Consider the following 13455-nt stretch of genomic DNA (forward strand, 5'->3'; position numbering starts at 1 on the left):
AATTAAATGAATTAACTGGTCTGAATTCATGATTCTTGAAGGCCCAATTAAATGAATTAACTGGTCTGAATTCATGATTCAACTGGAATCATTATGGTCACGTTCAGCAAACAAGTCTTCCTTTCAGTCTCGAGAGACAATAGATACCAATGCCTGCTGCATGCAAGTCTATAATGAAGCAAGGGTTGCACAATCTGTAAATACACGTCTCATGAACCGGTATTGAATCCAATGTTAAGGTGATGTTCAGGACGAGTGAAAACAATGCCAGAATAAGCAGAAAAAATCTAGTGTTATTTTTGGAATTTTTCTTCTCGATTAGTTGCCCAACTAAGGCTCAAGAGTCTATTCTACTCTTCTATGTTATCAATATCTAAGCGGAGGAAGTATGGATTCATACCTTTCCCCAGAGTGATGCAGTAGCGCCAAAAAAACATAAAACTAGCACCCTGAGTTCATAGTCCATACTTGTAATTACTACACCATGCCATTTCGTATCCTTAGGAAAATCATATCAGTAGTGTTATTAACGTTATTCTACGAACACATCTAAATAAATGATGAGTGCTAATGTTGTATGTCAAGGGGTTATATATTCATGTCTATATATGTAGCGTGTATATAAGGTATACATGTTTCTGTCATTGATGCTCAAGTAGTGTTTAGAATTATAAGGACAGCTACTTTTCATTGTATATGGGGTATCTGTACGTGTCGATCTGTTATGTGTATATTTAATAGTCTTTCTATGTGTATGTAGGTGTTTTTACATATTCACGACAATAACGAATGGGACAATAATGGACAGTATTTAATAATGATGACTACCACCCTTGTCTGCTTGACACCCGACATGGTGACATATCAACTGACCAAAACATGCTGCATGGTATCTAACTATTAGCCCATGTGCCTTCAGGTTAGAATCAAAGTCTAGTATCTGTCCTGTCAGATGTTACATAGACTGAAATGTAGTGGAAATAACATTCAATATGAAAACAGTTGTCCAAATAATACAAATTATTAATTCTAATCTGAAAAATTCTAAGACATAAACAATGATTAAGTTTGTCAGAAAGTTGTGTCAACTGAAAACGGAGTAGAATGTCATGATGACATGGAAAGAATTTTTGAAAAATAAATACATCTGGCATTTAAGATGGGGAAAACATTTGAAGAAAAAATTTTGGTTGTGAAATTATGAATGTCTTAAATGCATTCTACAACGACCATTTTTTTTTTTTCTCTCACATATTCACTTCTTTGAGATGATGGTTTTCAGCTTTAGAAATTGAAAAGTAAATTTTTGAAATTAAATAAATATGAAGTGAATTTGTGAGCCCAGATGCATCAAAAGAAAAAACAAAATTATGAGTAAAAAAACTGCATCTGTTATTTGATTCTGTGTGAAAATTTGAGTTTGTATACACTGAGATGCCTTTTAAGATGCAGTCAACGTGACATTTTGCCTGGTTTTTTAAACTGAAGATGTTCAATTCATAACCAAAACTTAAAAAACAAAATTTAAATATTTTTCAATTCATATAATTCAATCATATTTTCATTTCTTCATCACTACAGATGCTGAAGTGCCGGAGCTGTTACCAATTGGTTACTTGGTTGGCGATACCATGCAAATTGGTATTTGCCTTAAAGGTAAGCAATGGCCCTTACCCCAACCCACTCACCAATGTTTCATTTCTGAGAGAGGAGGGGGGGTTCGGCGTTACAAGAGTTCATATGGGAAAAGAACCAAAAAGATATTTTTAAAAAATGAGCTTTAAGAAAATTACCAAATTGCAAACAATCTGTGTATTCCAGCTGAAAATGAAGCTTTAATTTATAGTAATTATAATTAATCAAATATTAATTCATTTTGAATTTTTTTATTAATTGTGCGATATCAATTCATATGGAACACCTTAAGCTAAAAGAATGTTACTAAAAAAATATTTTCTCCAATGTTTATTTGATTCTTGTCCAGAATTTCTCCTGTATTAAAAAACAAAATTAAAGAAAAATCTGTATTGATGTACATACCCATGAAAAAAATATCATATTCCAAAAATTACGTAAATTGATTAAGTAGTTTTATATTTATAAAGAGAATCATTTTTTAAGTGATTTATGGAAACTCATAGGCATTGCTACATAAATCTAGAAAGTATTAATTATTGTTCAGTTATCTCTGCTTTGTTTCTTGAAATATTTTTTAAAATGGCAAGCGAGATAGTTACTCCTTGGATACTCATAAAATTTGATTTTCTAATTTAAAAATAAAACTACCTGATCAATTTATGATTTTTGAAATATGATATTTTCATTTTGTCACAAGTACGTGCATCATGTAAATTTCTATTTATTTTCGTTTTTTTTTTAAAATATAGTTGGAATTCTGGACAAGAACCGTTGATTTAAATACAAATAAATTTAAAAGTAAATAAAACAAACAAAAATAATCATTGATCAAAAACGTTTGCTATATAAATAATTGTTGTGGTCGCATAAGAGTTTAAAAGAAAGACATAACTTGATAATTAGTCGGAACAAAAATATATTGAACAGAAAAGCAAATACAACAATTAAAAAGTGTGAGTATAATATATCCGTCCGACTGCTACAAATGCAAGACTCAAGCATAACCTGTGTGCTAACACTGAGAAACATTTTCTCCTGGTCTTTATAACAATTGCAAGAGTTCATTATTATTCATAGGATGGACACACTACAACACTAATTTTGGAATTTTGTTGACTGACAACCTCCAAATGTTTTTAACATTTTTATATTAAAAAAAAAAATAAAGAACTTGTGTTTAATGTCTACATTTGTTTTTCTTATTAAATACGGACAATTATTTTGTTTTGTTAATAGCAAATATATTTTTTTTTAATTTGAGGAATGCAATAACTATTATAAAACCTTGCTGAAACATAAAGACAAGACTAATCAGAAATGATGTACTTCATAATGAAATAAATATAGGAAGTGGTTACCATTCAGGTAAAAGTTAAAATCGCTGATGCAGTAATAAATATAAACTGCTAATAAATAAACTTGCATGAAGAGACAGAAAAACAAGAAAAGAAAAAAATAATATTAAATAATATCCATCAATCCATAAATCTATCAGAAAAGCATTACACATTCCTACTTGTTTAAAGAATTACAGCCACTGTAAATTATTTTCTTTTCTTTTCCTGGTGTGCCTAAAACAAAATGGAACTTCCATGAGCAAAGTTTCTCTCCAAGAGCTATCCATCTATGGAATACTATACCATGGGACTAATTCCCCATTGATTACAGCGTGGTCATTTTTAAGTCCAATATTAACAAATTCTTGTCAAGCCATTCTCTTTAAAAATCAAATTTTGCCCAGTTTCAACCACTGTCTCCATTTCCCAAGATGTTGTCTCACTGTCTATCTGGCAAAGTCATTGCTCCTTATCCTTAAGTGGGTTTCAAGCCTTGATAATTGATGATTCATTAGTACAAAAAAGGAATCAATTTTCGCACAAAGGAATATCTAAAAAAAATTGTTTGTAAAAATTTAAAAAAAAAAAACTAATAAAAACATTATATTATTCTTATGCCATTAAATAATAATAATAATTCAAAACATAATTCAAGTTCTTAATATCTTAAAATACTTATTGTATTTCAATATATTAAGAACTTGAATTATAAAATTTAAAAAAAAAAAAAAAATCTATGGATTTATCATTAAATGACCCTAAAAGATATTATATGCTGTCTAACAAAACAACCAACCTTAAACAACAATATAAAATAGAAATCATTTTTTTCTCTTTTAGGTACCAAACAAAATAGTGTCGACTCACTGGCATTCGAAACTCTAATCCCAAAATCCATCATTCAGAGGTATGTTTCCCTGTTATTGGAACATCGAAGAATTATCTTGTGTGGCCCAAGTGGAACAGGAAAGACCTATTTGGCACAGAAGTTGTCAGAACACTTGGTACTAAGGTAAGAATAATTTTCAAAGTTTTAATTATCATACAAATAAATTCTTTTTGAAAAACTGTATGACAATGAATCAAAAATGAAATTAACCTACATTTTATGTTTTTGCCAAACTGAAAACCTTTATATTATAGATGAATCTTTCAAGCCTTATAATTATAAGACTTATAAGGTTAAGAATTATGAGAATTAAATTGTGTATGCTATTGTTCTGATGTCACAATATGCAAATAATTCAAATTAAATCAATTCTCATCTTAAAAATTGCAAAAAATAGAATTATAATAGTTTAATTATTTAAGTTGTATAAAATATTTGAAATTTAAATAGTAAGCAAGATAAAATGCAAATATTTAATGTTTTTTTAACTTTGGACTAAATTTTTTTTAAAATCCAATGACAGACCGAATATCTAAAAAAAATTGTTTGCAAAAAAAAAAATAATATAAATAAATCTATATTTATCTATAAAAAATCCGATGACAGACCGAAATTGATGATAATATATCTTGAGAAAATTCTTCTAAAATAACTTTTCATCTTAGATTTCAAAATATCGTTTTCAAATTGTTCATATTTTTGACCCTGCCTTGTTTTTTTTTTTTTTTGTTTTTTTTTAAATTTTTTTTATTATTTAAAAAAAATTTGTTTTGTTGTTCAGATCTGGGCGTGAGCTGACTGCTGGTTCGGTTGCCACGTTCAATGTGGACCATAAGTCTGGCAAAGAATTACGTCAGTACCTGTCTAACATTGCTGAACAATGCGAAAGCACCAGCGCAGGCGAACTGCCCAGTGTTATCATTCTGGACAACTTGCACCATGTTGGATCTTTGGGAGAAGTCTTCAATGGCTTCTTGAGTGTCAAATACCAAAAGTGGTAAGTAATCTTTTTACAGCAAATTAGGGAGGAAATGGAAAAAAAAAAAAAAGGTGGGGGAGATGAATGACTTTCATCTTTATCTAAACGAACAAATAATGTTGCATGTTCCATTGTGATCAGCTTAGTGGCTTTCAAATCAAAGATGGTGAGCCAGACAATCTTTGCATTGGAAATGAATTGACTCTAAATGCCATAAAATATTTTAAAATATTATTTTATTAACTCTATTATAAACCAATCATCATAGGAATGATTGTGTCATAAGTTTTTAGATTTATGATTATTCATAATAATCTATGATTAAAAATGCGTAATATATCTAAAATATTTGAAGTAAAAAAACTCAATTCATACGCATCAACATTTTACAACTTTTTGACCGGCTTAATTCTCTTGAAATTCATTCCCTCCAATTCATCTTAGAATCAGGTAGCTATAGGAAATACCAGGTGAAGATTGTCAACATCCATGATAAAAGTGATGTTATGAGATTGCTAGCACTCAAACACTGCATCACCATCTCCTACTCAACTGTCATTTTTATATCGAAAAGGTTAAATTTTAAAAGATTCCTACTATGATGAACACACACACACGACATAATGCATTCGTATTGGTTGAACAAAAACAATTTGTACTAAAAATATAACTGTAATTTTATTGGTTAGAACTTTTAAAGAAAACCAATACAAACTGTTATTTAATCACAAGTCACACAGAGAGTACTGATCATAAGGAGTATTTTATTGTATTTGTGTTTTATGTAAATAAAAAATGTTATTGCAAAATTCTTGCCTCTAAAAAATAATATAGATTCTAATAGAGAAATTGTGATGCTTTGGTAACTGATGTATGAATAGAATTGAAAAGTTTTGGATTAGATTAGAAAGAATCATATAGTCATCATTTCTCTTCATCTATTCCACATTTTAAATAAACAAATAAAACTTCTTTTTTTTTTTTTTTTTCTTTAATAAAAATCTGTGATCTACTGATTATAAAAGTGCATAGTATTCTGTTTACAATTTAACTCAACCGGAAGTAAAGATTAAAAAATCTGGTGTTACTGAAAAAAATACTGTTTTGGTCATTGCTTATTTTGAGTTGCCTGAAATCTATATAATCCAAAACCCAAAACTATTTCATAAAGAATAAGCAATTTGATTACATACTCTCAAACATCACAATGTTTTTTTGTTTATTGCTAGGATATTTTTTAATTATTTTCATAAGTTGCTTGAACATATAAAAAAAAAATGAGGGTTTGTATTACTGTACACATAGATTCGAAAAAGTTGTCAATAAACAAATATATAACAAATAAATGTTATCAAAGGCAAGATAAATTACTTTTCTACCAAACTGGATATAATTTTCGTGTTTTTATTCAATTTAACATGTTTATTCAGCTCGAAAAGCATACAGTGTTTACCGATGTATTGGAAAATTCAAAATGGCGGCCGACTCTCACTTTAATACGGTAAGTTCAGGAAAAGATGTTATAAATAATAAACTAGACAAAATACTGTTAGAAATTCGCTCAATATATGTCACCGTGACATAACTTGACATATATTCGGTGGTTTTTTAATAGTATTTTGTCTAGTTTATTATTCATAACACCTTTTCCCGAACTTACCGTGTTAAATTTAGAGTCGGCCGCCATTTTGAATTTTCCAATACATCGGTAAACACTGTATGCTTTTCGAGCTGAATAAACATGTTAAATTGAATAAAAACACGAAAATTATATCCAGTTTGGTAGAAAAGTAATTTATCTTGCCTTTGATAACATTTATTTGTTATATATTTGTTTTTTTGACAACTTTTTCGAATCTATGTGTACAGTAATACAAACCCAAAAATGAATTTAAATAATCTTTTTATATAATTTTGTGTTTATGGAATATCAAATGAATAGTATTAGCTTTTTCTTAACATGTTGGAAAACTGAAAATTATACTTGATGTAAAGAAGAAAAGTAGATACAAAAAAAAAAAAAATCTCGGAATCTGTTTTGAAATTAAATTCAATCTATTTATTAACATACCTTTCTTTTTACAGCCCTTACATAATTGGAACCATGAACCAAGCGACCTGCTCCACTACAAACCTTCAGCTTCACCACAACTTTAGGTGAGTGTCACACCCTCGATGATTCTCCTTGTAGTGTGATTGAAGATTAAAATGTTGCTAATACTTGAAGCAAATATTTACGCAATGCTAGTTCTCGACATCCACACACTCCGATGAAGAAATTTTGAAAAAGTACAATATAATAAAATTTCCCCCAGAAAGGGATCATGTTTAATGTAAAGAAAAATAATACAAATAATGACATGCTACCTTCAAAACCATTTGTGTTGTTTTTATAAATAAATTCTTATTTCCTTTTTTTTTTTCTGACTTATTGATCTGGAAATTTAAGAAGGTATGCTGCGTAATTTTAATCACACTGTTGGTCAATTGCGCGAGAGATATTCTTCTACATACGAAAACTTAATTTGGTTATCTCAAGCAAAAAACAAGCATTTGAAAGTGTCACAAGTGCTGATCTATCGAATAAACATCAGGTTATTGAGATAAAGTCTGTTTGAATTTTTTTGTTTTATTTATGGCTATGTATGTAAACTTTTCTTAAATTTATTATAGAATTGTTTTTGATGCAAAAAAATAAGAGAACTTTCTCTTTTATTGGTCCTCCGACAAAGAAGGGATTGGGTCTAGTAATTCACTTCCATTCATCCATTCACACTTTTCTCAATAACCATGCCTTAGATTTTTAAAATTTTGCACAAGCATTAGTCATGATGAAAGTAAATTTTTGCCAGAACGGATTTTCTCGGATAACTTTGGTTGCCCTCTCTAGGAGTCATTATAGGGGTAAAATTGCCCCAAAATCGTTTGTCCGTTAGCACTTTTCTCAATAACCATGCCTTGGATTTAAAAAAAAAATTTGCACAAACATTAGTCATGGTGAAAGTAAATTTTTCACTCATGGAAGGCTTTTTTTTGTTTTTTAAATGAATCTTAATTTTCTTTCTTTTTAAATTATTATCTTCTTGAACTCATGATCCTTTTCCATTTGTGATTACTCATGCATTCTTTCTTAAATTATCAGGTGGGTTCTGTGTGCAAATCACATGGAACCAGTTAAGGGATTTCTCGGTCGATATTTACGGCGCAAACTGGTTGAGGCAGAGGTGCACATGGGTACCAGGAACAACGACCTCAACAAAATTATCGATTGGATCCCGAAAGTGTGGCAACACCTTAATAAATTCTTGGAGACACACAGTTCATCAGATGTTACTATTGGTAAGTAAACATGAAATATTTTTTTTTTTTTTTTGACGAAGGAGTCACCAATTATCAAGGCCTGGAGGCCACTCAAGGATAAGGGTTAATGAGTATACAATAGTCAATGGGGCAATATCGTAGTAATCGTTAGTAGTAGAAAATTGGTGACTTAAGGGGACGGCTCATCAAGAACTTGTTCACATTAGAGTTGAAGACAACCATATTGTAGTCAGCTGGAAAACAGGCAAATGGAAGAGAGTTCCACAGGCATGCAGTTCTAAGAAAGAAACTTTGTTCATGGAATCTACATTTTGATTTAGGCGTAGATAAAGAATGGGGGAAATTGTTGATAGTGATTTCAGCTAGATGAATGGAACCATAGATTGGAGCTCAGACGAGAAGTTGCCATGTAAACATCTCTTCTGTGGGAAAGAGGCTGCAGGAAAGAGAATAGTACATCCCCCCCCACTAGGCTACAAAGTCTATTTTGAACTCTGTCAAGGCAGCATAAGGTTTTTCTAGCAGCTTTTTCCCAGATGTGGAAACAGTACTCCATCCTTGAACGTACTTGGCTCTTATATAGGTAGAGAATTGCATCGGCAATGAGATATCTACTGAAACAGTAGAATGATCCCACCATTTTTCCAGCAACCTTAGCAACGGATTTGATGTCCGTGTTCCATTTTAGATCAGGAGTAAAGGTCAGTCCTAGAAGCTTGTCAAAATATGATGCCTCACCAGTAAAAGCTTTTGAACTTCAAGTTTTTAAACATTAATTCGTGGCGTTTGCTTTAAATAGTTATTCATGGTGTAAATGTATGAGTATACCACTGCAATTTCATGCCATACCCAGAAAATATTCTATTTAACCCATATTAGGAATATGATAGGTACTACCATTGTGGGGCAGAATGGACCTAATAATAATATTAATTAAGGGATAACTTCACTCTATTCAATCCCTAACTAATCACCAAGTATAGTTTACAGTCATCCCTAGAACTATAAAGCACAAAAAAATACAATAAATCTGTCATTACTTATCTTTAATGAAGGTTAACCAAGCACTTTTAAAAGATGAAACTTGGTTGGTTCAGCCATGCTGCAACACAGGAATGTTCATTCATGAAGCAATAGCTCTAAAACTATTCCAAGATTGGTGAAGATGCCTGGGAGGCCAGCTGAAGACATGGTTACACACCATTAAAGCCGAAACTACCTCCTGTCCACAGACATACGGTTCACCACTGGTCCCAGGACTAGCTGCCTATCACTATCTTGACCCCTGCAGACCATTGTACATTGTCTGCGTGTTCTATAGGAAGAACTGGTTCAATCCATTCTGAATGAATGTCGTCAAAGTCAAGTCTTAATAAAAATAAAGAAAAGACGTATTTTTTTTTATTATTTGGAAAAAATACTCTATAAGTTTTCTGACAGGTAACATACATAGCACATAATTTTGCCTTTTTCACTGTGACATTTGAAAATAATTTTCAATGTTTTTATTCCTTTCAGGTCCCAGACTTTTCTTATGTTGTCCTATGGACATTTCTGGTTCTCAAGTCTGGTTCACGGATCTTTGGAATTATTCCATTGTTCCTTACCTTCTGGATGCTGTCAAAGAAGGACTACAAGTAAGTAGACATTTTGCTGAATATTATTTAATGTGAAAACAACAACACTGAACAAGGTTGTTTGATAATTCAACGTTATCCTATAAAAGAATAAAAACAACAATAAAAAAAAATTTTTTTAATAAAATAAATAGACATTTTATTTCCAATATGTGTGAAATGCTGCATGAACTAAACTGAAAAAAAAAATCCTTACATTTTCTTTTGTCTAGAATTCAGATAAAAGTTTTTCAAATGGTTTTCTTGGGCTGAAAATAATTTTAGATAATCAAATTTATTTTCTATGAGTAATTTTAAATGAAAAGTGATTTGATTTGTGTGTGTGCATTCAAGTAAATGTTTTTAACCAGTTTATTTTTAAGTCAATCCGCTTTCAGCATAAGACACAAATTAAAATATATCATTTATTATTTTCTTACATGTACACGACAATATAAAAATGGTTGAATAATAAATATTTTATTTTTACTGCTTTTTGTGAAGAGTAAAACTCATGATGGAGACATATAAACAAAAACTAATGGTATTATATCAACCAGGCTTACCAGTGTCGCCTTAATATCACTCCTATCTTAATATTCTTAAATCATCAGCAATTTTAAAAAGCTTATGTGAAATAAATTTTTTAAAAATATACTAGAGAGAAAAACAATAACTCCAGAGAAATGATGAATGATAGTACCTTAGGGGGGGGGGGGCTTAATTTTATTTCTTAATCTTAATGTCGACATTTAATAATTTTTTTTAGCTGTAAATGAATTGTACTTTTACCAAGTGTTTTTACATTAAATAATAAAAAAGTACATACTTGAGGATAATGCCAGATTGATATAGATAATAGTTAATAAAACTGCATTCATATTAGTAAGTCGTCTCTATTGAAAATCATTTAACTAATATTCATCACAAACTAACGAAAGTGAAATTGAACAAAACAGCAAAATTAATAATTCTTGAAACTATGTTAGAATATACATTTCATAACTCATGTATCAAACATATATTCCAAACATATTCATCAGAAAAAAAAAAAAAGAAAGAAAATAATGTTGATTTATGGTTTGGAACCACTAAATGCTATCAAGAGTCCAAAAAAATATCCAGCTGAAATTATTTTTAAAATCCCGGGGCGAGGATAGAAAAGTTTTCTTAATTTTTTTAAAAAGTTATATCTTGTCACCTTTGTCTTAGTTTCAACCTTCCTACCCATCTTTCTGCAGTCACCATTCAAACCTAAACCTTCATCACCACCCACGTGCGCGCGTGTGGATGTCTTTGTCCTGTGTACACACCTTCGTCACCATCAACACACAATTGTAACCAAATTATTACAGATTACAACACTTTTGATATATTCAGTAAAATAAAACTGCAGTTTCCCACTATCACTGACCACTAAAAGTATCTAGAATATGAATCAAGTGAAAAACAAAATCTGAAACATAAACTGTATTTATACTCTTAGCACGTTTTTATTCATATTTCTGTGTGCAAGTGTTTACTTGTGTAGTTTTGTGTTTTGTTTTTATTGTATAGTCTATGTATATTTCCACTTCACTGGTGATATTATTTATTAGGAGCTATGAGAAAAAAAAAATAAAAACCGGCAATATTAAATACTTTCACTAATATATATGAATAAAAAATGGATGAAAGATGGTCACATGTATAAATACTGTTTATGCTTCTGGTTTTGCTTTTTTTTTCTTCTAGTTGGATGCACTTATGATCATTGATACTATGAAACTGCAGTAATGTCTTAAAGCTTAATACATATTATCATATTTTTTTTAATTAAAAATAATGAAGTTATACTTGTTATTTTCACTTGCCAATTTTTAAAAATTCAGAGTAATTAGCGGGGAAACCCCCCCAAAATATTCATATAATTTAAAGAAATATGAAAGTGTTTTGCTTTAGGTCAGCATTTACTAGTTTACTATTGCTATTTGGAAAAGAAACAGATTACAATTTTTAAATGGGATTTTTAAAAGTACCAAAAATGAGATTGCAATTAAAAAACCCCAAAATATTTCTGAACAGCTATTTTTACTGACAACTTCAAAGAAATTATATCAGAATAATTTGAATCACTTTCCCTACTCTAAAAAAAAAAAAAAAAAAAAAAAAAAAAAAAAATCACTTAAGTGACATTGAAGAGTTCTAGCTCGTTAGCTACACAAAAATGAATTCCAATTTGTTTATAGTCATATTTCATAGAAATAATCACCAAAACATTGTGTCGAAATGAAAACCAGGAAATCTTAATCATTTTAAAAATATTTTTGTGAAAGACCCATACACAATCTCGGTTTTCCAAGAAATGCTGGTCCAGACCAAAGTTGTCATTGAGTAATCTAAAATATGCACAGAAAAAAAATGGTGGTTTTAAAATCATTAAGAATACCTGATTTTCTTTTCATTTCAGTGTTTTGGGGGTTCTTTGTATGAAAAACTTTAAACTGGTCTTGTGAAAAACCAAAAAACAAATTCTTGAAAGTATTTAACCACGAATGTGCTAATATTTATTCAAGCAGAATATTTTGCGCATACTTGAGATTATATGAACATTTTGTTGCGGTTTTTCCTTAAGAATTATCTTTCAAGTTATTTCTCTGAACAAATCAAATCTAAAATTGTTTGATTCTATGAAAAATTTCGTCTGCTGTAGGATTTGATGAAAAAGAATAAAAAAAAATGATTCTTTTGATTTAAAATATCTTATACAATTAAAAAAAAAAAGCTGATTCTCCATATTTACATTGCTAAACTGATATTATGTTTACTACTAACATATATGACATTACTATTTCTTTGTATAAAACTATTTTTTAAGACATTTTTTTTTCTTGGATATTATATTTCATTCATTTTTTTTTATGTAAATATAATGACTACTATTATTTAATTTAGTGTAATGACTTCTATTATAAAAAAATTGGTGTAATTATTTCTGGTGCTTATGCAGATTAGTGGTGTTTCTAGCCAACACATTTCAGATGAAAACATTATTACCTACTTAAGTGTCATGCCGAAATTTGTATAAATTCCAAAAAATGATAAAAACTGATACAGTAGAAAAATAATTACAAGTAAAAATAAAATTTGTCAAGTTTATCGATTTATAGAGTTTTATCGTAGGTTTTAATATCGATAAGTTTGCAAGATCCAGGGGACGTAACTGCAAGCGATCATTTTGACTAAATAATTGTAATTCCATCATTTTTAAACACAAAATATAAGAACATAACAGTGGATAATTCTTTTTGTTAACAAATACATCTAACACATCTTCTATTGGATCATTTTTTGCAATTCATGTTAATTTCAACATGACACATTAGTAATGTTTTCACCAGAATGCATTCATTTAAGACATCTCTAATCTGTACAAGCACCTTATTTTTATCTAAAAGTTAAAAATATAGTCATATGATAAATAGTTTTAAAATTATAGAATATATATTAACACAACTACCTCATTTGCATATTTTCTGTAAATATATTTAAAACATCTTCAGGTGATAGTTCCATTACTGGACAATCTAATTTTAAATGAAACCCACCACATTATTGTAAAACTAATTTGACTTTATTTAATAATTAGAAAATAATTTAAGGACTTGGTACAGGTAATAAAAAGTACTTGATCTA

General features: G+C 29.6%; 1 protein-coding gene across 38 annotated transcripts in view; it reads left to right on the top strand.

The window, feature by feature from the left end:
* LOC145241300 (neuron navigator 2-like) overlaps positions 1-13455 on the top strand; it is a 1908016-nt gene that overhangs the window by 1868479 nt on the left and 26082 nt on the right. For all 38 annotated transcript variants that reach the window (XM_080104060.1, XM_080104067.1, XM_080104051.1 and 35 more), the window contains 6 exons: positions 1582-1656; positions 3816-3987; positions 4646-4861; positions 6929-7000; positions 7986-8182; positions 9683-9801. In XM_080104060.1, coding sequence (XP_079960186.1) covers positions 1582-1656; positions 3816-3987; positions 4646-4861; positions 6929-7000; positions 7986-8182; positions 9683-9801 — 851 coding nt within the window. The remainder of the gene's footprint in view (positions 1-1581; positions 1657-3815; positions 3988-4645; positions 4862-6928; positions 7001-7985; positions 8183-9682; positions 9802-13455) is intronic.

The sequence above is a fragment of the Euprymna scolopes genome, chromosome 20 (assembly GCF_053919585.1).
Source record: "Euprymna scolopes isolate OS-2025 chromosome 20, ASM5391958v1, whole genome shotgun sequence".
In the NCBI taxonomy this organism is placed as follows: Eukaryota; Metazoa; Mollusca; class Cephalopoda; order Sepiida; family Sepiolidae; genus Euprymna; species Euprymna scolopes.